This window comes from Pristis pectinata, chromosome 16 (genome assembly GCF_009764475.1).
Source record: "Pristis pectinata isolate sPriPec2 chromosome 16, sPriPec2.1.pri, whole genome shotgun sequence".
In the NCBI taxonomy this organism is placed as follows: domain Eukaryota; kingdom Metazoa; phylum Chordata; class Chondrichthyes; order Rhinopristiformes; family Pristidae; genus Pristis; species Pristis pectinata.
In genome coordinates this window covers 16155676-16181049 of record NC_067420.1, presented here as the reverse complement: position 1 = coordinate 16181049, position 25374 = coordinate 16155676, and the positions used below count along the sequence as shown (strand labels likewise).

Below are 25374 nucleotides of genomic sequence, written 5' to 3'. Positions count from 1 at the left end.
GATGCCCATGGGCTGTCGGACCTCCATATAATCCCCAATTCCTCCATCCGCTTGAACTCCTCCTTCGCCAGGCGGAGCTTGTCCGGAGGAAGCCGTCATGCGCAGGCGTGGAGGGGTGGTCCCTTGGTCGGAACGTGGTGCTGTACTCCGTGTCTGGGTGTGGCTGCCGTGAACTGTGGTGCCAGAAGTGATGGGAAATCCGCCAGGATTCTGGTGAATTCGTTGTCTGACAGCGTGATGAAGTCCAGGTGTGGGGCCGGCAACTTGGCTTCGCCCAAGGAGAACGTTTGAAAAGTCTTGGCATGTACCAGTCTTTTCCTGCGTAAGTCAACCAGTAGGCTGTGGGCCCACAAGAAGTCCACCCCTAGGAGTGGCTGGGCCATGGCGGCCAGCGTGAAGTCCTACGTGAACCAGCTGGCGCCGAACTGCGGCTGCACTGTGCAGGTGCCGTAGGTTTGTATCGTGCTGCCGTTCACGGCCCTAAGGGTGGGTCCTGGATCCCTGTTGCGGGTGCCGTGCCCCATCGGGGGTAAAACGCTGATTTCTGCTCCGGTGTCGACCAAGAAGCCGTGTCCTGATTGTTTGTCCCAGACGAACAAAAGGCTGTCTTGGTGGCCAGCCGCCATAGCCATCAGTGGCGGCTGGCCTCGGCGTTTCCCGGGAACTCACAGGGTGGGCGACACTGGTGGGCTTCTGCGCCCCACTGAACATTGGTTCCCTCACTCCTACCTCTAGGTTGCGCGCGCTCTGTTGCTGGGCCTGGTCTGGTCTACTATTGGGCACGTGGCCTGTTGATCTGTGCGATGGACACCTCGCTTTCCCTCTTGGCCTTTCACAGCACATCTGCCCGGGCTGCCACCTTCCAGGGGTCACTGAAATCCACATCAGCGAGTAGCAGATGTATGTCGTCAGGCAGCTGCTCTAGAAACGCCTGCTCGAACATGAGGCAGGGCTTGTGCTCGTCAGCCAGGGCCAGCATTTCGTTCATTAGCGCAGACGGTGGCCTGTCTCCCAAACCGTCCAGGTGCAGCAAGCGGGCGCCACGCTCCCGCCGTGAGAGGCTGAAGGTCCTTATGAGCAGTGCTTTGAATGCTGCGTACTTGCCTTCCTCCGGGGGCGACTGAATGAAGTCCGCAACCTGGGCGGCCGTCTCCTGGTCAAGGGAGCTCACCACGTAATAGTAGCACGTGGAGTCGGAAGATATCTGTCGAATCTGGAACTGGGCCTCTGCTTGATCAAACCACAGTCGGGGCCACAGCGTCCACGAAGTTGGCAGTTTAGCGAAACTGCGTGAACAGCTGAAGGGTCGCTCATCTTCGGTCCAAATCCCGTTTGGACCGTCAGGGTCACCAATGTAGTGAGGTGCTACGCACTGAGCTAAGAATGAAACACGCAGTCGGAGGTCTGAACTTGAGATTGATTTATTTTTCAACTACCCGTGCCAGCTTTTAAACCCGATACAGATCCCGCCCTCTCCAGGCGGAAGTGACGCCCGCGGTACATGACCGAACTCTTTCCACGCGCAGGCTTTCTCTCCTCTCTGTCAGAGGAGGAGGCCCGGCGCCATTTTGCTGCCGGCCTTCCTGCCGACGCACGCTCCGTTCTTGGTGCCGGTTCGTTTGCTTCGAAGGTAGGTCGCTACAATACAATGACTTATGTGATACTTACCAAAGTACAGGAACAAAAATGTTTTGATCAATTTATATGAGGTTAGAATGTAATGTGCAGTTTTGAAAGATTTTTTTTAAATAAAAAGAATATTGAGGCCATAGAGAGAATTTTTATGAAACATGATTTCATGAGTTGCACTGAGAGAAGATGAAGAGGGGTCATTAAATAATTACTGAGAATGAGGAGGAAGCAACAAAGAAATGATTTTATGAAGAGAGGTATTGAAGGAAAGAACACTTTGCCTGTTTAGTTTTGGTGGGAGGTGGTAGCTGAAGACACAAACATGGAAAAATAGAAAAGAAAGACCATCAGCCCATCAACTTAGTTACATACTGTATTCTCCCACCTCTCTCTTACCCTCCCAACCCATTATACACATTTGCCTGAAACAGGACGGCACAGTAGCATAGTGGTTAGCACAATGCTTTACAGCACCAGTAACCTGGGTTCAAATCCGGCCACTGTCTGTAAGGAGTTTGTACGTTCTCCCTGTGTCTGTGTGGGTTTCCTCCGGGTGCTCCGGTTTCCTCCCACATTCCAAAGACGTACGGGTTAGGAAGTTATGGGCATGCTATGTTGGCACTGGAAGCGTGGCGACACTTGTGGGCTGCCCCCAAATCACTATGCAAAAGATGTATTTCACTGTGTGTTTCAATGTACGTGTGACTAATAAAGATCTTACCCTACCTTACCAAAAGGCAAATTTAGGAAAGAAAGTCTGGAAGATATTTCAGATTCTTCTTCAAAGGGATTCCTGACGGCAACCTTTCAAGATTCAGGAAATTGATTCTGATCCTCTGGTCCCAGTTAAGCCTTCTTTTACAATTCATTACATCTTCTGTTCACCTAGCTTAAGCAACAAACAAGATGCTGGAGGAACTCAGCAGGCCAGGCAGCACTTGTGGAGGGAAAGGGACAGTCGGCATTTCAAGTAGAGACCCTAGCCTTGTTTGTTGCTCCAGATTCCAGTACCTGCAGTCCCTTGTTGTTCCCATTCACCTAGTTTGCTTCGGCAGGCCCAAAAGGAATGTGTAATCATTGGGGGCATGGGCAAATTGTTCCAGAAGTCAACAGCTCTTTCTGAAAAGAATGGCAGAAACCGATTCATATTTAAAAAATAGTTAAATATTTCTCTGGCCGAATGACTCCTTTTATGATCTACTTTGGTAAGATTCTATGATATTTGAAGCAGAGCCCTGTAGAAAAAACATGAAAATGTAATTCATTTTAGATTTTTCTAACAAAGAGCCAGGACAAACACAATAGACCATGTGATGTTCTTCTGTGTTGTAAATTTCTATGATTCAACATTATCACAGGGGAAAATTCAGCTTTCTATTATAAAAGGGTTTGTTAATACTTTGTGGTCAAAATGTCAGCATTTTAATTCACCAAAATAACAATGTTTATTAATGCCAATAGAAAAATGCTACTATAAAATTTACATAGTAAATATTATGCAGGTTAGACCCAAGTGTAAAGCTTTTAACTTACAGTTATGCACGTCAGCCAGACTTACATAAATCTCAAGAGGTATGAGTCAGTTAAATGGTCCATAAAGTTGACTAACTGGAACTGTTCATGGCAGCAAGCCCACCCTAGTGACATTTTATTCCAGGAAACAATCTGGAAAGAATTTAAGAAGCAGTATCTCATCAACTTAATGTCATGGCTTGTATTTCAAAACGATCAGGTTAAATTAGTAGCCTTCTAAATCCTGAATCATAATAAGGTGAATTTATAGTGGCTAGGCTTATTTCTACTGAGCAAGTTAAAAAAAAAGGCTACACATTAAAAGGCATAGTGCTGTTTTTTTAAGGATCGACGCAGTTAAAAATTAAATCTACCTTGAGTTGATATCATGACCAATCATTTCCTAGTGAAATCACACCAGTCATGAAAGAGGACCAGGCAATTCTGTTTGCAGACCATATCAGCGTGTCTATGCCTTACCAGGCATCAGGGACTTGTCTAATGACTGCATTATTTGTAACACACCTCTGCACCTGAACAAGGGTTAATTTCTTGTTTCCCTCACAATGGACAATCTGCTGATATTTAGAGAACTGACTGTCAGCTTCAGAAGTATCTGCAATCAGCAGAGTATGCAACAACCAAAGGGAGCTCTTACCCAGTGAGCTTCTCATTCACTAGGTACCTCTGTGGTGACACTGCAGGCTGTACTCCATGTACTGGAGACCCAGGGAGAGTTGAGGACCTCAGGGAAGGAAGCAAAGACACACCTATCTGCACACAGCCTGTTCCCAGGGTCTTCAGAAACACTCCATCCAACCTGAATCTGTTGGATGAACAATGCATTCACAGGCTGAGGAGTCAACACTGAGATGGGCAATGTTTGGCTGCAGATGTGTCTGGATGCCCTCTCCATGTAGTCCAGGTGACAGTGGTTCTCTATTTCATGGTCATTGGATCAGTCCAGGTTGGCAGCAGTAAATCTATGGCTTATTTCTCAACTGCAGAGAAGTCATCCAGAGCAATAATTTCTTCTATGTTGATTTCAGTGAGAAGAAGGTGACATCTCGGGTACTACGATTTATCAGCATTGCTGGGTTTCCACTAGTGAGGGCAGCTATTGACACAACTTTTGTGTTCATTACATCTCCCATTAATTACCCAAATCTTTTCCTCTGCAGCTGGCTGTTGATCACATGAAGAATTTCCTCATGGTGGATGCCATGTTTTCTAGCAGCATTCACAACTCATTCATCGTCAAGGAATCCATACTGCAGGGCATTTTCAGTGGCAAGCACTGCTTGAAGGAATGAATCCTGGAGGGTCAAGGCTACCCTCCACTTCCCTCGCTCCTCGCACGAGTTCTGCCTCCACCCACAGAGCTAGGTACCAATACAATGACATTCATTAAGGAAAACATCACAGGTCTCCTAATGACGTGATTTCACTTGACTGCATTGGGTGACCCACAGTAGATACCCCACTGAGGTGAGGAGACTTCATCATCACCCATCATCAATTGTTCACAACAAAGCAAAATCAAATTACATATAAACAGAAAGCCATGACATTTGCCACAACAGTTACACATGTTAGCACCTTACCCATTTGACAATGGACAGCTTTCAGTGTCCTAGCACTACCTGCCAGTGTCTGTTCATGGCTGCAGCAGGGCTGCTCCCTTTCATTTTGACTACCTTGATGACCCATGAGAATGAACCATCTTCAGATTGCTCTCCCAGTGAACTGAAGGTGCAATTTCAGATTGCTAGCTGTGGAGCACAAGTTAGACTACTGACTGGAAGGCCATGGTGATAGGTGAATCAATATCCTAAACCTGGACAGTAGACAACCTCTCAGCAGACTGGATAAGACAATGGCACCCAGACTACACTACCATCGTTACCGCCTGGAGACCCAGAGTTGACCCAGCTGACAGACCCTGGATCATAGATGTCTGACCCCTGAAGCTTCACTTCTCACCGCAGAGTCAGCTGGGTGCAACCTGAGCAGGACTTTGCTCATGATGAAGAGGCCTGTGAGCTGTGTGAAGGGGTATATTCCTCGGCTCTTGTAGAAGAAATGAGAGTTATCTTGTGCCATCTCCTGTCTGGCAGCAGGGCAGCAATCTGCTCACATGTGGCATTGCTCAGCTCTTGACAGAAAACAATCTGCATACAGTTTGTGGAGAACAGCCCACTGTTCTCATGTCATCTTGTTTAGCTCCAGAAGAACTGCTAGTTCCCTCTGGGTTGTATCACCAAGACAATTGAAACCAGGAATCTTTACATGAGCGACATCTCTTTGCTCAGTGGGGACATCAGACTGCTCCCCGGTGGCTATTGCTGTTCCTTTAAAGCCCAACCTGAGGACATCACTGCAGGAGTTCCTCAGTGCAGAGTCCATCTCAGCTGCTTCATCAATGATCATCCTTCTGTGATGAGATCAGTAATAGGGATGTTTGAGGATGATTGCACAGTGTTCAATAATGCATATTGGCAAGACCCAGACAACACTTAAAGCATAGGCTGATAAATGGCAAGTAATATTCATGCCACAAAAATGCCGAACAGTGACCACCTCCAACAAAAGAGTCTACCTATCCTAGGTATTCAGTTATATTACCATCACTGTGACCATAACAACAGTGTCCAGGAGATCACCTTTGACCAAAAACTGGACCAGCCCCATAAACACAGTGACTACAGGAGCAGATCAGAGGCTGAGTATCCTGCAGTGAGTGACTCATCTCCTGATACAAATGAGAGGGAACTAAAAGATTTCAAAAGGGACCCAAGGGGCAACTTCTTCATGCAGAGGGTGGTGCGTATATGGAATGAGTTGCAAGAGAAAATGGTTGAGGAAGGTACAATAACAACATTCAAAAGACATTTGGATAAGAGGGGTTTAGAGGGATATGGATCAAACATGGCCAAATGGGACTAGCTTGGTGGGCACCATGGGTGAGTTGGGCCAAGAGGCCTGTTTCTATGCTTTATTACTCTATGACTCGAAGTTCCACTCCATCCACCACAAAACAGCCCACTTGACAACCATCCTAAATATTCATTGCTCCTCATCACTGGTGCAAAGTGACTACAGAGTGCACTCTGTACAAAGTGCATTAAAATTATTTTCCAATGCTATGTAAACAACATCTCCTCATACCACAAAGCCTTTCCACCATCTACAAAACATGTCAGGTTTAGGAAGGAATACTTTCCACCAGCTTGGATGACACAGCCAACATAAACTCAGAAAGAAATCCTCTCTCATTAAAACATCACTTTAACTTCAAGGGCATTTAACAAAAAAATGATGCATTGGGCCAGATTTTGAATTTGTAATGATAGTGATGTGTGTTGTAATGTGTGTTCTCATTGCTGCTCTGTGAAACTGTCAGATCCTACACATACAGATAAATGCTTAAATATAGAGACACAAGAGACTGCAGAGGCTGGAAGCTGGAGTAAAAAAAACAAACTGATGGAGGAACTTAGCGAGTCAGGCAGCATTCGTGGAGGCAGAGGGATTCTCAACGTTTCGGGTCAAGACTCTGTATCAGGACTGAAATCTAGAAGATGGTACCAGCAATTCCCTGTTCAACCACAGGGTGCACTGTTTCATTACCTTTCCCAGAGCCACCTGCAGAAAGTTCTGAGGTGCCTTTACACAAAGGATTTGATGGACAGGCACAAATGACTCAAGAGATTTGGGTGTATGAAGTTCCACAGGTACTTGACATGCACTCAAAGTTTCTGATCTTTGAGGACGATTAATTGGTTTGTGCTCAGATTACATAATGATTTAGGCGAAGATGCTGAGGTAACTCGAGGTCAATATACCAATCCTGGTTAGTCATTGACACTTTTCCTTTCTCTCGCTATTGGTCTTTGATAATGAATCTTATAATCCCCCTTAATGTCAGAATGATGCTTAACTGGTATGGCAAGATCCACAAGATCGTAATTCTTGTACTGGTAAACTTTTATTATCTGGTTTTGTTTGGAATAGTAACAATTCAAAATATACAAGCTCTGTCTCAATTAAAGTATAATATTATTTGTACATGCTTTCTGCACTTTATCTGATTCCAGCTTACGATTCATTAAAATTGATCCTGTCTCAAAGATGGTCAGATCCTTGGTTGCTGTAATTTACTGGTTTAATTAACTTCAGACTAAAATTAAATCCACTATAGAATGATTGTGTTCAACTAAATTATTAGATTCAATTAGACACTAGATGGAAGAAATAGGAGAAGCAAAATCATGAGTGAATCGTTTCCTGCCTGAGGAACAACCGCCGTTAGTTTTGCACACTTTATCCCTTTCTGCTTCAATTTTACCTCCCTCCAGGTGGTGCAGTTTACATTGCCTACTTGAGTACAATCATTTGATGCCACTTCATATGACCTGATAAAAACCCATTGCTTTTCCTCGAATATTTTTGCTCATGAAGGTCCCTACTCTGTGAACCTAGGCAGTCAAAACATTATGAATGTATAGCTCACGATAAACACATATCCGCAGAAGATAACGATTTAATTTTGAATTCTTCCCAACCCCCCAGTTCTTGTGGCACCACTTCTGATGCTGATTTAGTTAATGCCAACTAACTCCACAAGGACCAAAGCTGGAAAGGCTCCCAAACCCCTACTCTTGCTCACCACCCCCACTTACCCTTCATCAATCAATACAGTTTAACAATAAACTGTTTGATCAGACAAACTAATCGATATTCTACATTAGATAGAATATGATTCACTGACGATTTTGCTTCCCCTCCTATTTTGGAGTGTACAGTTGCAATGACGCTCTAAGTATTGTACTCACCCAAGAACAAAGTAATTAATATTCTGAATTATCAACTAAGGTCAAGATTTGAATCTGACCTCTGCTAAGTTTACAGAGGCTGCAAGGTGAGTTCAGGATCTCAGATGACAATTATTGAAATAGTTTTTCTGAGCGATGGTCCCACCTCAAAGCCGAATGTGCAAAACAATCATACTTGCAGGACTAGAGCTGCCTACAGAACACAGCAAACAACACTGGATTCTACTTCATCACTGCATTTCAGTCAATTACACCAGGGCTCCTTACCAGCAACATACCCATACTACATTGTCCATCCTTGGGTTTCAGTTACAGAACAGGTAGGTTGTGTGCTATTTGCACCAGAGGTAAGATGCATCGGTTGCCTATCAGAAAGCTGCGAGGTGTCCTGCAGCACTAAGGCTGATGGAGCACTGGACTCACTGGAATAGAAAGCCCTTTCGGACAGCTGATCATCAGATGGCTGTTGTTGTGCTGTGGAAACAACCATTGGAAGACTCTGTATAATCACTCCTGAAGTGCTGATCCCAATACTGGATACCAAAAGACTGTTTGTTTCCTCGGTTTGGGAGGGAAATCCTGCAGCTGAAGAGTTATGTGATGGGATTTGTAATACTGAGCAAGTAACACTGGATGGAGCTCCTGCTGGAACAATAGAATAAGTTTGTTTAGATCCCTGCATCTGAGGCGATGAGGAAGAAAAGATGGGTGATGCTGAGGATGAGGGGGCAGTTGCAACAGTCTGGTTAGAATCACTAACTACAGTGACTTCTCTGCTTTCCTCTTGAATGAGGGCATTGAGGCCGTCCAGATCTGAGCAGTTGATTGCAGACCCAGTGATAAATGACTGGTTGTTTGAAGATCCCTCGCTAGCAACTGATGTAGTCTGCATTAGAGCCTGATGGAGGCTGTCTGTAGCACTTGAATCAATTGGGCTAAGTAAAGGGCCTTCCTGTTCTAAAGATGAGTTAGTTTCAACTTCATTCTGGGATATTGTCTGTTGGGCTGGAGCAATCAAGCTGACCTGTTGTAACAGTTGTAGCTGGTTGCTGGAGGTAACATCATCCCTGTCTTCACTGGATTCAGACACCATGGAATCTCTTAATGTATGATGTTCATTTACAGCTGCTTGAACAATGGGGTTAGTTGGATTTAGCTGGTGGCTTACGATAATATTCACCTCTCCTTTGCTAAAGGATGTGACTGATCTTGATTGAAGATCACTAGACATTGAAGGAGAAGTGCTTTGGTTATCATGATGCATCTGCAGTTGTAGAACTCCTAGTTCACTGCTTTCACTGCTGTGGGATAAATCACGATGTTGATTCTTATGGCTGCGGAGTGAATCTTCTCTGACAAAACTTGCTTCACACAGGTCACATCTGAAAGGCTTTTTGGCATCTAGTTTTACCACTAACCTTGAACTGTTTTGCTTTTGACCATCAATATCCTTTTTCCCTGCACCCATCTTGTCCTTACCTACATGATGTTTTTTCACGTGCATAAGCAGATTACTCCGTTGCTTTGAATCAAAACAGCAAAATTTGCACCTGAAAGGTCGATCTTCGGAATGAATTCTTTCATGTACCTTCAGTGATCCTTTACTGGAACAGGAGTAGCTGCATTGCAAGCACTTTATCGGCTTATCTGGCTGGTGAGACCTTATGTGCTGCCGAAGAGTGGATTTATTGCCACATTGGAAGTCACACTGTGGGCACTTGAAAGCGTTCTCCATGCTGTGCTTCACACGGACATGAGATCGGAGATTACCCTTCATGGCACAGCGATAATCACAATAGTCACACTGGTATGGTTTTTCACCAGAATGGATGCGCATATGTCTCTTTAGGTCTGAATTGATTTTAAATTTAGCATCACACAACTGGCATTGGAAAGGAGCATCACCTGGGTAGCAGAGCAGGAATAGATATACAAGATTATACAAGGCATACTTTAAAACTAAATATAAAGGTCAAAAATAAGTAATCTTAAAGACACCACCAGTTTATTCAAGTCAGCATTCACAAAATGAATAATTTCATTTTCTGGGGCTATTGGTAGTCTATCTATGTTTTGATCTTTAGCTTCATTGAAACTCATTCATAAAGAACAGATTTATGTTTCTGTATGTGTCAATTTTTATGATGACTAAGATTGAAAGTGACCAATGCTATAGATTACTCTGGACCAATAAAATGTTCAAAACCAAGGAGTCTGCTTTTCCCCCTCTGTTTCAGCATTGTTCTTTCAAACGTTCTTGTGTCATCAAAATGCATGCTCTACAAGCAGAATTCAAATACCTTCAGCAGAAAATTTGCAAAGGTCTCTCTAGGAGTCAGTGGATATTGAGCGATAAATCATAAGACAAGAAAATGTGATTTGGATAGATCACAAATGGCAATGGAAGAAATAAGATTCCATTAAGGGCGTACATAGGTGGGACATAACAGTACATGAACAAGGAGGCAGTACAAGAAATAAAAATCAATTATTTCAAATATGAGAGCATGCAGCAATATCAGAAGTTAGCTCAAGGCACAATTTTTGATGCAAATGAGTAGATCAAAACAAGCAGATAACAATCTCAGAGCATGAAAACCATAGAAAGCACAGTTTACTGGCTTTTAAAAATAAATTCACAACCGAATAAATATGATTCTATACTTATGCACCAACTTTGATAGTTAAGAATATGAAGTGTGGTGCAGCAGGTGTCAAGCACATTCACATTTCTGTTCTCAGAAGTGTGAACATGTACAAACATAGAATTAGTTGGTTACTGGAGTGCTGTATGTTTTAGGGAGATTTTGTAAGTTTTTTCATTTTATTTTTCTAATTGCATTATATTGTCTAATTTTTTACATAAATTATTTATCTTTAGATTAATTGTTGATATTAATTCCTGTTAACCCTGAGAGAACATTTTATGCACTCAATACAAACCTTTGGTAATAGTCTCTTTATGTTCAGTCAGTGAATGGGTGTTGTGATATTCTGATTGCAATGTGCATCTAAACTAATTGCTTCATTGTGAGATATTTGCAATATAACTTGCAAATGTACTTGAGATGTGGAGCATTGGTCCTCACAATGCCAGAGTGGCAGTATTCAAATTTTACCACAACTAATAACCACCAGTGGCTATGCACACAAACAATAGAGAACTCTGCCCCAACATTTTGCTCAAAGTACCTTTGGCGAGTATCACTCTCTGATATGGCAGTTGTCTGCACACATAGTCTGCTGATTTATCACAACAGAATCTCAGTCCTACAATTATTTGCTTCCTATGTGGCTTTTCAGTAGATCATATTATACTTGTTATACTGACTGAATTTTTTGTTTAGCAGCAGAGCATACTTTACAGTGAAAGCCCTACAGTACCTGACCAGATACAAGCACCATCCAGTGCAGCAATTATACCTGGAGATTCCAAGGATTTGACCCAGAATCTCTGCTAATTTATTAAATTTAAAGCTAGCGCTATGGGTATTCCAGCTAGTTTTAATTCTTCAGTCTCTGGAAAGCTAATATCAGGAATTAGGAATCCCATAGCCTCTGATACTTCAGAGGCCATGGGATCAGACAACATCCCAGGTGCAAGACGCATGCTTCAGAACTAGCCCCAGCTCTAGCCATGTTGTTCCAGTATAGTTACAGTGCCAGCATTTACTTGACAACGTAGATATGTCCTGTTCACAAGAACACTACAAATTCAGCCTGCCTATCACAGCCCTATCATTTTTTATTGTTTGTTCGTTTTCAGGATCTGGGTGTCATCAGCAAGGTCAGCATTTATTGTCCATCTCCAATTTTCCTTCTGAAGGAACTGTCTTCTTGAACTGCTGCTGTCCTTCCAGTGAAGGTACCCCGACAGAGCTGCTGGGGAAGATGTTCCATGATTTAGATCCAGCTACACTGAAGGACTGGCAATATATTTCCAAATTAGGAGAGTGCCTGGTGAGGTAAGGAACCTGTAGGCAGTGGTGCTCCCAATTGTCTGCTGCTCTTGTCCTTCTTAGTGGTAGAGGTTGGGAGGTGCGGTCAGAGCAGCCTGGGCAAGTAACTGCAGTGCATTTTATTGATGATGCACACTAAAGCCATTGCATGCCATTGGCAAAGGGAATGAATGTTTAGGGCAGTGGATAGGGTGCTAGTCAAGTGGATTTGTTTGCCCTGGCTGATGTTGAGCTTCTTGTTGGGACTGCACTCATCCACAGAAGTGGAGAGTACTTTATCATGCTCCTGATTTGTGAATGGCCTTGGGATATCAGGTGATGCCTCTGAAACAAAAAACAGAAACTGTCGGATATACTGAGCAGGTCAGGCAGCACCTGAGGGAAAAGAAGTAGAGTTAACATTTCAGGTTGAAGATCCTTCATCCTGGAAGTTAGCGGAGGCAAAGGAGAAATTGTTCAACGTGAGAACAAGTTCAGCCAGATGAATGAGTGTATTGGTGGAGGGGAACTGGTTGAACGTCTGTTCAAGGAAGAAGCAGAGGTTCCTTAGATCATCCTGATGTATGATAGAGGTGTAAAGAGACTGAACATCCATGGTAAAGATGAGCCTGTTGGGCCCAGGTAATTGGAGGTAGTCAATGTGGTGAAGGGTATCAGCGGTGTCACAGATATAAGTGGGAAGGAACTGGACCGAAGGAGAAAGGATGGAGCTAAGGTAGGAAGAAATAAATCTGATAGGGCAAGAGCATGCTAAAACAATGGTCTGCCAGGGCTGTCCTGTTTGTGGATTTTAGGCAGGAGACAGAAGTGTGCTATGCAGGGCTGGGACACTACGAGACTGGAAGCTGTGGAGGGAAGATCTCCTGAGGAAATGAAGTCCATGAGTGTCTGGATGAGCATGGCCTGATGTTCAATGGTGTGGTCATGATCCAAAGGCAGGTATGAGGAGATGTCTGACAGCTGATGTCTGGCCTCTGTGAGATAGTCGTCAAACTACAACAGCACCACCTTTGTCAGCGGGTTTGATGACAGCATCGGGGTTGGTTCTTAGTGAATGGAGTACTGCAAGCTCACAAGGAGGTAGGTTAGAGCACAAGAGGGGAATGGAAAAATGACTCTTGAGTCAGCCTTCAATCACCAGCAAAGTGATGGAAGGCACCATTGACAATACTATCAAGTGGAACTCCCTGCTCAACAGCACAGTGGAAGTAACTTCAATTGAAGGACTGCAGCAATCAGAGTAGCCTAGATGAGCAACTGTAGCAGTCCAAGTAAGTAACTCATCACCACATTCTCAAGGGCAAGCAGGAATGGGCAAGAAACACTCGCCTTGCCAGCACCATCCATGTCCTGAAAAATGAATAGATAAAAAAGCTACCGAGTGGGTCCTTCTGTAAAGCTTGGCATTTATGAATGCCGAGAACTGGACTGTATCTGACTGGGATACTACCAAGGTCAAGTATTTTCTTCATGTTCAGATACTGGGATGGCCACTTGAGTAAGGCATCCTGGAAAGGTTGACAAACAGAAAGAATGGAAATTTGGGGGAAATAATGTACGGCTGCAACAATTTTTGCTACTCAAAGCAGCAATAGCTGTAATCTATTCAAAAACAAACATTTCAGAATCAGAATCAGATTTATTATCACTGACTTATATGACGTGAAATCTGTTGTTTTGCAGCAGCAGTACAATGTAAAGATATAAATTTACTATAAATTACAAAAATAAATAAATAGTGAAAAAAAAAGAAATAACTAGGTAGTGTTCATGGACAGTTCAGAAATCTGATGGTGTAGGGGAAGAAGCTGTTTCTGAATCCTTGAATGTCTCTCTTCAGGCTCCTGTACCTCCTCCCTGATGGTAGTAACGAGAAGAGGACATGTACTGGATGGTGAGGGTCCTTAGTGATGGATGCCACCTTTTAAGCCAAGCCTGAATGAGGAGGATGGTTCAGTAGTACTAGTCATTAACAGTCAAAGAATCATACAGCATAGAGAAAAGCCCTTTGGCCCAACTTGTCTATGCAGACCAAGCTGTCTACCTGAGCACGTCTCATTTGCCTGTGTTTGGCCCATATCCCTCTAATCCTTTTCTATCCATGTACCTGTCTAAATGTCTTCTAAATGTTGTAATGGTACCCGCTGCTACAGCTTGCTCTGGCAACTTATTCCATGTACCCATCATCCTCAATGCTGCCTTCATCACCCTGTCAACATATGTCTTCACTTTCATGGAACTATGTACCTGTATTCCTAGTTCACTCTGTTCTACAACACTCTAGAGGGTCCTATCATTAACTGCGTAAATCCTGCTCTGGTTTAATTTACAAAGTGAACAACTTGCACTTGTCTGAATTAAATTCCATCTGCCATTCTTTGGCTCATTTCCCCAGTTGGTTCAAATCCCATTGTAATCTTAGAGAACCCACTTCACTGTCCACTATACCACCAATTTTGGTGTCATCTGCAAACTTTCTAACCGTGCCAACTACATTCTCATCCAAATCAGTGATATAGATGACAAAGCAGTGATCCCTGGGGCACGTCACTGGTCACAGGCCTTCAAGATGAATAACATCCTTCCACCACCATCCTCTGACTCCTTCCACCAAGTCAAATTTGTATCCAATTGGCTAGTTCACCTTGGATCCCAAGTGATCTAATCTTCTAGACTAGCCTACCATGCGAGACCTTGTCAAAGGTCTTGCCAAAGTACACAGAGACAATGTCCACTGCCCTGTCCCCACCAATCCTCTTCATCACCTCTTCAAAAAACTCAGTCAAATTTGTGAGACATGATTTCTCACACACAAAGCCATACTGACTATCCCTAATCAGTCCCTGCCTTTCCAAATGCTGGTAGATCCTGCCCCTCAGAATCCCCTCCAGTAACTTTCCCAACACTGTTGTTAGGCTCACCAGATTGTTGTTCCTTGGCTTGTCCTTGCAGCCCTGCTTAAGTAAAAGCACAACATTTGACATGCCCCCCAGTCTTCCGGTACTTGACCTGTGGCTAAAGATGATGCAAATAGCTGATCAGCAAATCCCTGTGGGATAAGGAATTAAAATGGCAGGCAACGGGAAGTTCAGAGTTGCCCCTGCTTATTGAATGCATGTGCTTGGGCCTGTTTTGCTGGGCTTCTCCTCCTGTTCTGCATTTTGCAACCCCTACATTCTTTTGTCTTGGTTCTTTTGTCTTTGTTCTCACCCTCTCAATGTTCCCATGCATAGGATAATCTTGTTTATAGTTTATCCCCAGAGTCACCCTGGTTTTTCCCTGTCAGACATCCACCTGTCCCACCCTCTCTGCAGCTTTACAAGCTTCTTCTGCCTCCTTTTTAGCTTTGATGAAGGATCTCCAACCTGAAATGTTGACTCTGTTTCTCTTTCCACAAATGCTGCCTGATCTGCTGACTATTTCGAGCATTTTCGGTTTTTGTTTTAGATTTCCTGCATCTGTAGTTTCTTTGATTTTCACACCCGGACTGAAGGTTTGTTCTGCTGTTGGAAGACGTGAGGGAAGAGATTTTATTTTGCCACAGGAGAGTTTAGACAGTTCATGCAACCAAGAGCAAGATTTGTGGTTTTGAATGTATTTTTCCTGTTAGAATCAGTACTATTAATTTAGTAAAAATAGCAAGCCATGTAATTTAACATACCTTTTTAAGCAAGCTGACATAATGCTGAGGGGTCAGGTGTGAAGTGTATACAGGCTCTCATTTCAGTAGGACCAAGAACCAGCCCTCACTGCTAAGTCTGGGAATGGAGCATGAGGTCAGATGCTCTACAATATGCAGGCATACAAATCCAGAATATACGGAACTGCTGGCTAACCATGAGTGCAATCCAACCCAACCTCTAAATGTATGCCTTTTCAAATATGCAAACTTCCTGATCATGCAGACTTACCAGTGTGAGAGCGAAGATGAATAATGAGCTGGCTGGAGCTATGGCTGGCATATGGGCATATCTGGCATTTAAATGGACGCTCATCAGAATGGATCCTGAGGTGCTTTTTCAGGCTGCTGCTATCAGCAGCAGCGTAGTTACAGTGCTGGCACTTGTGTGGCTTCTCTCCAGTGTGTGAACGATTGTGCATCTTCAGCTTATCCAGGCGACTGAATCTCTTGTTGCAAAGATCACATTTGAATGGTTTTTCACCTACAAAACAGAAATTTAAAATTGCAAGTTTGGAAAAGAAAATGTGCCTATCAAGATGAACTGCAAGGTCTTATTTCATGTTGTATGTTCTTATATAAATGTGTTGTAACTTCAATTGAGGTAGGGCAAGCACATTTTATTAACTATCAGAATCAAGTTGGAAGTGATGAAATTCACAGCTATTAGCTAACGACTCAGCCTCAGAGTATTGTTTGATCCAGTATACTATAGAAGAATGAGAGAACAGGTTGAAAGAGTTCTCTACTAAATAAACATATATGCACTGAAATAAGTCTCAACCTGAAAGTCATTATAAATATCTTAAACATATGCCGCACAAAGACATGCAGAAAGAGTACAGTGACTGTGCAAACAGAAAATAAACAAAATCAGGTGGTAAATGAACCCATGGGCCCATTATCCACCCTCTCTTTCCAAATACAGCATTGTTAAAAGATCACAACATCAACAGTGGACAGAGATTGTATCAGTGCCAACCAAGTATCTTCAAAATCTCTTGCCATACTACTATAAATTTGCAAAGGCACAGACCTACTCCCCTTAGGGAAGCACCATTTGAAGCAGGAAAACTTTTCATGGCACTGGACGCAGATGCTTCAAAATTTACTCTGGAAATTAAATAATGAAGGAAGGCATTTAAAAATTTTAGCTCTTAAATAATTCTATCAGTTTGTGCTCAAACTTAAATAGTAAGCCAGAGGCAATCATAAGTTATATTGCAATTACAAGATCTTCCACTGAATGGGGGAAGAATCAAATGCTACTTTCTTCATATTATAGAACATACAACAGTACAGCACTTACTAATCAGTCCACCTACATTTTCATGCAAGTCATTTATATACATCATAAGCAACAGAGGTTTCAGCACTGATCCTGTGGAACACCACTGATCACAGATCTCCAGGCAGAATAACACCCCTTGACCACCACCCTCTGTCTTTTATGGCCAAGCAAATTTTGAATTTATAGCTGCTGTAATTGACAAAGGAATATTTCAGATGCGTTAGTAGGGAAGACAATAATAAAATCTCCAGAGAACTTCAAAGCAGATGCCATTTCCCCCTACATCCACAGCCTCAAGGTTTGTTTACTTGTCGATTGGATTACCCCCCCCCCCCCCCCATAAGTAAGATCACTAGAAATTCCACCTGCGACAATTTGAATAGTAAAGTTACAATAAATAAAAAGCAGAAAATGCTGAAAATACTCTGCTGGTAAGAAACAGAGTTAACTTTTCAAGTTAACATTTCAGGTTGATGGTCAGTTCTGATGAAAGGACATCAACCCAAAATATTAACTCCGGTTTCTCTCTCCACAGATGTTTTCTGATCTCCTGACTACTTCCAGCATTTCCTGCTTTTATATCTGATTTCCAGAATCTGAAGTCTTTTGCTTTTCAAACAATACAAGAAACAGGTCTTACCCGTGTGAGTTCTTAAATGTCGATCTAAATCTTTATTTCCATGCGATGTTTTAAACGCACAACCTAGAGCCAAAAAATAAAATTTGCATACATTATATGATATAACTTCTCTGGTTCTCCCAATGACTCAGCAGCTTACCATTGCTTGATATATTTCTAAGCTCTACAGATTGGATGTGTCTTATGTTTCCTTTACGATTAGGCTGAATTAGCTATAAGTGAAAATGGAGAATGATACAATTGTCCTTGATATCAAATTCCCAGAAGATAATTTTTTTTTAAATTAAAAATTGAAAAAAAGAATTTAAAAAATTACTTTTGATTTCATTTTTGCTTGTTCCTACCTCTGCACCATCAAATCCCCATACCCCTCTCCCAATACCCACTTCAATATCCTCCCCTCTGGAAAGTGCAACTGGTTATCTCCCACTCTGACTTTTATGCCCAGCTCTGACTTCTATCACCCCACCATTGATGGCTTTGCTTCCAACTGTCTAGGCAAACTGTTCTGGAATTACCACTCAAACCTTCTCTCTTTTTACAATTCTCTCTTCTCTTAAGACACTCCTTGCTATGATCAAGTCTTTTGTCAGTTGTCCTGATAACTTTGTGATGTATTGTAAAATTTTGAGTGATAGAATTCTGCGAAACACCTTGAAAATTTTAATATATTTAAGGTTTTGTATAAATTCAGGTTGGTGTTTATATTTATGAATACTAATAATTGGGGGTAAGATCAGAATTGGCTGTGAAGGACACACAATGAAATAGCCTGAAGGTGTTCATTGTCTAGGCTCACATTTTCCTGGGGGATTTGGCGAATGCTGATGTCTATGGAAATGCCATGATTTGAGGAGAGAAGCAAATGAACAAAAAGACTTGAATATTATGCCTTGGGAATTGATGGCCATCTATAAGCCAAATATGATTCCAAGCCATGTGGATTAATAGAGAAATTCACACACTGGGAGAAAATGCAACCTCTGTAGTTTCTCATGGTGAATGTAAAATAGAAAGTGTGTACATTTTAAGGCAATATTGTTCCTCAAATCGCGTCGTTGGCAAAAAATGTACATAAACAGATCAATTTTGTTTAAATATAGATCTACACTCAATTTCACTGCCTGCACAAATCTATTAAAGGAAAATAAAACCATAGTGTTCTACAGCTCTCACTGTAATACTGAAATTTAACATACCTCTTGCTGTAACACAGTGGTGTTAATAAGTTCCCGCTTTATGGTATCAAACTTGACCTGAACATTTTAAATTCCACAGACAACCGCTGTTTACAGGTTACAGCAATTTCTGTAGCAAACCACATATCAGCTTGCTGCAGATTACAAGACCTTTCACTAACATGATGTCTATGCTAAAAGCAGGTGATGATAACAAATTCCCTATGTTCCGATTTTATTGAAATAATCAGGCTGAATTTTCTTCTCAGAGCAAGTAGGTGGATTGGATTTGGCAGTCTCTTGTTATAAGGTTTAAGTGTATGTATTATACTTTCATAATCTTTGACAACTATGTGTGTTACCTATTCTATGGCTATTATTTTTATCTTACAGCATGGTAACAGGCCCTTCCAGCCCAACAAGTCTGTGCTGCCCATTTTTTAAACCTAAATTAACCTACCTGCACGTCTTTGGAATGTGGGAGGAAACCGGAGCACCCAGAGGAAACCCATGCAGACACTGAAGAACGTACAAACTCCTTACAGACAGCGACGGGAATCGAACCCTGATTGCTGGCGCTGTAATAGCATCGCGCTAACCGCTACGCTATCGTGCTGCCTTTAAATGAGTGGGCTTGAACGTCATACTGTAATTTATACAGAAGGCTACTGAACAGTGGCCATAATAAGACCTTTACAGGGCCTAAAAAAATTAAACTGAGGATATTAGTACATATTTCTAGCATGATGCTTCACTTGGGACACTTCAATACATTAGAGAGAAGTTGCTTTTAGTATCATTCAGCAACTTTCAGCACAAGATCCAGGAATATCAGGACTAAAGACAGGGAAATGGGGCACAGTTCAGTAATGAACTGAAGGTCTTTGGTATGAATTAGTTCCTTTCTGTTGCAGGCACAACTAGAGTACATTCATATTCAGTACTAAATACAGAAAGACGTTGCAACCCAGTATAAGGCAAACATGGTAGTGTCATGGTTAACATAACGCTATTACAGCGCCAGCGACCTGGGTTCAATTCCGGCCACTGTCTGTAAGGAGTTTGTACGTTCTCCCAGTGTCCATGTAGGTTTCCTCCCACATTCCAAAAGATGTACGGGTTCGGAAGTTGTGGGCATGCTAATGTTTGCGCCAGAAGCGTGGTGACACTTGCGGGCTGCCCCCAGAACACTCTACTCAAAAGATGCAGTTCACTGTTTGTTTCGATGTACACGTGACTAATAAAGATATCTTACGTCAACATAAACAGATTAGATTGAAAACCTAAGCAGAAAAATGAATTGAAATTCTTTAACTATGACTGCAGCAGCTATTATACATTAAGCTGCAAAAACAAAATCAGTGAATTACTTGGATTTTTGTTAATTGATACACTAAGTGCAAAAGAAACAAAACTGCAGTTTATAGGCAAGGACCACTGAACTGAAATGGAGTGAATTCCCAGACTAGCAAAGAGAAAATCTACAGTCAATCCCCAATTATTGGATAAGGTCAATTATATGTTTGAAGCAGGTGGTCCCACTTCAAGGAGCATCCACTGCAATTCGTTGGGAGTGAAACTCAGACTGGTGGTTTTTCACTCCAAAAGCAGAAGAAAGGTCAGTGGGGGCCACCAAAATATGATCTATTTTCTTCTGGAGAAAACAGTCTTCCAGTTTATGGCAAAGTTTCTTGATACAGTCACAGGGCCTATAGAATGATTGCCAACAGAACTCAGACCAACTCTCAAAAGACAATTACTGGAATTATGCTTCAACTTTTGTCCACTACGTCCATTATGCCCCCAAGTTGTGAGTGGGCACTGGCAGCAGTTGACTTTCATTCACTAAAGAAATCTCACTGGGTCTTTTATCTATCGTGGAAGTTGGGTAGAATGCGATTTCATCTCTCCCCCCCTCCCCCCACTCCTTCCCACCCACCCCATTTCTCACTGCCATCTGGCAATGGAAAGTGCCAGGACATGACTGAATCAATAGCAAAATAATGTTATATTGAGTGTCTGTGTGGGGCAAGCTAGAAGATAGAACTGTGCCGTGAGGAAACTGTTTTGGTTTGGTAGATGTGACTTTAGCCACAATGCCAAAGCCAAAGCTGAGTTTTCAGTTAACTCTCTATGTGTACAGAATGATTAGGACTGGGATTTAATAAGATTAGAATCCAACCCAGATGATGAATCATATATGGTGGCCTATACGTACCTGGGTAACAGCACGTTAACTTCTTCTGTGACGTTGAATTTGATTTTGATTTTTTTGCAGTTAGTCTGGTGAGTCCTCGGGATAGATTGGCAACTGGACCTGCACTGCTGGTACTTGGTAGATAAGTCTGATAACCTTGTTCAAAGCCAAACTCTGATAAACGGTTGGAAACTGTACAAAACAAAATATTTAATATATAATTAAATGTTCTCCATTTCTTAGAAACCTTTCGTTTTAAAAAAATACTTCTATTTTGCAATGTATAAGTGAATGTTACTAATCAAGTTATCAGCACAAGATCCCACAATATAAATGTTGGAAGCAGCTGACACTTGACTTTTGGTGCTTGCTGCTATCAGTTTTAGCAGCACCTAGAATCTGATGTCAAAGCTCGCTGCTATCTCTGCTGAAAATCATTTCTCTAAAGATCATTTATATATTCTGCAAAGTAGAGGCAATCTTATCAGAATGAAACTAAACTCTGGTTAGGATAATGTTTTATAAAATGAGTCTCTCTCTAAACCTCAGGTCTATTTTGTTGATTAAAATGATAACAGACAGCAATACATTGTAAGTTACAATGTTATCAGATGGAGAATATAAATACTTTATTCTGTTTACTCTTTCCATCCCAAATTAAATCAAACCTAAAGAGAACAAAAGCCAATTATGTTTCTTTTTACAATTAAAGGGACAAATAGCGGGTCATGATGGACTCTAGATTTTCTCCAAGCAAGGCATTTAAGTCTAGAGATATGCAACAAAATGCTGCTTGGCAATTATTCATTCATCTAACAGACCTGAATAAGATTATCTCAATAAGTGTTTTGTTATCAACTTCAAAGTGTCACCAAGAAAGGCCTCCTTCACATCCATCTGCTTTTCTTCCAATCTTTCTCAAGGACCATGAAACTCACTGGGGTATTGTTTGACAGATGATGATAGCTTGGTTATTCTTCATGGAAAAGGCTAGATAGCAAACATCAACAAGCTATTTAATTTTGATGCATGGCCATAGACAATAGACAATACGAGCAGAAGTAGACCATTCGGCCCTTCGAGTCTGCACCGCCATTTTGAGATCATGGCTGATCCTCAACAATCAATATCCTGTTCCTGCCTTGTCCCCATATCCCTTGATTCCCCTATCTATAAGAAACCTATCAAGCTCCTTCTTGAAAGTGCCCAGAGAATTGGCCTCCACTGCCCTCTGAGGCAGTGCATTCCACAAATTCACAACCCTCTGGGAGAAGAAGTTTTTCCTCACCTCTGTCCTAAATGGCCTAGCCCTTATTCTTAAATCATGCCCCCTGGTCCTGGACTTCCCCAACATCTGGAACATATTTCCTGTCTCTATCTTGTCCAATCCCTTAATAATCCTGTATGTTTCAATCAGATCCCCTCTCAATCTTCTCAATTCCAGCATGTACAATCCCAGTCTCTCCAACCTCTCAGCATAAGACAGTCCCGACATCCCCGGAATTAACCTCGTAAACCTACGCTGCATGCCCTCTATAGCCAGGATATCCTTCCTTAACCCTGGAGACCAAAACTGTACACAATACTCCAGGAGTGGTCTCACCAGGGCCCTGTACAAATGCAAAAGAATCTCTTTGCTTTTGTACTCAATTCCCCTTGTAATACAGGCCAACATTCCACTAGCCTTCATCACTGCCTGCTGCACTTGCTCATTCACTTTCAGTGACTGATGGAACAAGGACTCCTAGATCCCTTTGTATTTCCCCCTTACCTAACTCGACACCATTCAGATAATAATCCGCCTTCCTGCTCCTGCTCCCAAAGTGGATAACCTCACACTTATCCACATTAAACTTCATCTGCCAAGTATCTGCCCACTTACCCAACCTATCCAAATCACCTTGAATTCTCCTAACTTCCTCTACACATGTCACACTGCCACCCAACTTTGTATCATACCCACGGCATGCTCAAATATTGGAGGGGGGTGGGAGGAAGAAGCTTGACTGATACTTCACTCACTTTTTTTCCCTGAGCATAATCAAAGAATTCCAAGTGCTCCTCTGAGAACAAGCTCCGAGGACCACATTGGGTGGATAATGCCTTCACCCACTATGCCTTCATTGGAGACCAATGCAGAAGTTTTAGTCTTCAGCATGATCCTGAACAAAACATGGCACTGCAGACATAGGTTATCCTTAGTGTTTGCTGAAAATGTGGTAAATAAAAAGTCTAGATTGTCATGAGATTGGAATCAATTTGTTTATATCATCCAAATCCCCAATTTTTTTTGATCCTTCAAATCCAATTCAATTTAAGCAGTTCCCTCCCCTCACACTAGACTCCCCTTGCACTAGTGAAAATGATAATTGTTCCATAGGCGACAACAACCTTCAGCTGGAAAACCATTCTGAATGTCGACCTTCTCTTCTGAGTACCAAAGTCTAGATAATTAGATTGAACCTCACAGGTGAGCCTGTTCCTGTCCTTAGAGATCATGAATATAAATAGACTTATTGAACAGTGAGCTGGAGATGGGGTCAAGCTTATTTGCTCTTGTCAATGGATTCTGGGGCTGAATGCAAAAAATGGATAACTGATCTACTCTAGTGATAACGGAGTGCTTTACAGAAGTAATTGAGCCACATCATCATACACGAAATTCTTCTTAGTTCTTTAGTTTATATTGAATTGATATTGTTATCACTGCAGTGCATTTTGATCTACAATTAAGTATTACAGATGGCTTTCCATCATTGCTCAACTTGACGGAACTACAGCTGGTGCCATTCTCATCTTGCTAGCCATAGGTAGAGGATCATCAGGAATGGCTTTACTTTCCATACCCACAACTGTTTCCTCTCATGGGTTCCTTAGGGTCAATCCTTGGTGTTCCTTGGGATTAACCGTTGGATCTTCCTCCCTTGACATGTTGCTCAAAAGATAGGAACAGCTTCTAGATGTACGTTGGCAACATCAGCTTCCCATACCTACCACCTCTTTTGACCTCTGCACTCTCTAAATTGACAAATTGCTTAATCCATCATTTAGGACTAAATGGGCACAAGTTTCCCGCATTTAAATTTTGGGAAGTCCAAAAGCACAGTCATTATGTCTCATCACAAGCTCCATTCTCTAACCATTTATCCTATTCTCCTTGGCAGCTCTCCAAAATTGTACCAGCCTATTTGCAACATTCATGTCCTACCATATCCTGAGATGAGTTTCATATCCCACATGCTCACCTTCTCAAAGACCACTTGTACTCACTTCTGCAATTTTGCCCAATCTGGCTTTTTTTATTGTGAATCCACGATAAAAACACGGGTATTGCTGACTAGCCCTGTATTTATTGCCTGTCTCTAATCGCCCCTGAAATAAATGGCTTCTTTGGCCATTACAGAGGGCTAATAAGAACCTTGTTGTTTTGCACTTGGGCTCAAACATAGGCCAGACACAACAGTAATGGGAGATTTCCACAACACAGTTAGTGCTGCTGCCTCACAGATCCTGGTTCAATACTGACTTTGGGGCTGCCAGAACAGAGTTTGCATGTTCCTTTTATAAGATTTCCATGCCCTTTGCTGTTAGCTTAATGGCAAAAAAATATTCAAAGGTAAGTTGATAGGCATGTGTGAGAGGGAATAAATTGCCGGGTATAGGGATACAAGGTGAGGGGAATAAAACTAATAGGATTGTTCCCCAGGAACCACAGGGACTGAATGAGTCGAACAGGCCTCCTTTTGTATTGCTATCCATAAGAACATTAATAAAACAGATGAATTTAACAACAATCTAGTATTTTCAATGATTCTAGCTTTTATTCCAGATATATTTATTTATCTGAATTTAAATTTCCCACGGTGGGATTTAAGACTCATATCTCCAGATCAATGATCCAGGCCTGTTAACACACTTTGCCTCAACTTGCCTGCTGCTGAAACTCTCATCCATATCACCACTACCTCCAGAACTGACGATTTCAACATACCCCTGGCTGGCCTTGCTTGTGTTTCTCTGAATAACCTTGAGGTCAGTTATCTCTGTCCGAGTTCACTCACCCTTTCCCCCTTTGCTTGTTGGCTTTACTGGTTCCCAGTTAGGTAAAGTCTTAATTTTAAAATGTCATTCTTTTTTTCTAATCCCTCCATGGTCTCACCTCCTCTCTTTTGTCTATAATTTTCTCTTAGCCCAACAAACCTGCAAAATATCTGCACTCCTCCAATTCTACACTCTTGCATGCTTCAAAATTTGCAATTGATCCATCGCTGTTGGCCATGTCTTCAGCTGTCATGGTTGTAAACTCTAGAATTACTCAAGGGACTGAGTTATAGGGAGAAGTTTGGCAGACTAGGACTTTTTTCCTCTCAGTCTCTTGTAGAGGACTGAGACGTGATCTCATAGAGGTGCATAAAGTCACAAAGGGGCATAGATAGGGTGAATGCACTCTC

The 25374-nt window shown here is 42.1% G+C and overlaps 1 protein-coding gene across 1 annotated transcript in view; it reads right to left on the bottom strand.

Annotated features, from left to right (window-relative positions):
• Positions 1 to 7118: 7118 nt before the first annotated feature.
• zfp64 (zinc finger protein 64 homolog (mouse)) overlaps positions 7119 to 25374 on the bottom strand; it is a 38379-nt gene continuing 20123 nt past the window's right edge. Inside the window, exons 3-6 of the mRNA XM_052031408.1 lie at positions 20945 to 21115; positions 17549 to 17611; positions 15850 to 16101; positions 7119 to 9884 (exon numbers count right to left, since the gene is read on the bottom strand). Coding sequence (XP_051887368.1) covers positions 8263 to 9884; positions 15850 to 16101; positions 17549 to 17611; positions 20945 to 21115 — 2108 coding nt within the window. The 3' untranslated portion in view covers positions 7119 to 8262. The remainder of the gene's footprint in view (positions 9885 to 15849; positions 16102 to 17548; positions 17612 to 20944; positions 21116 to 25374) is intronic.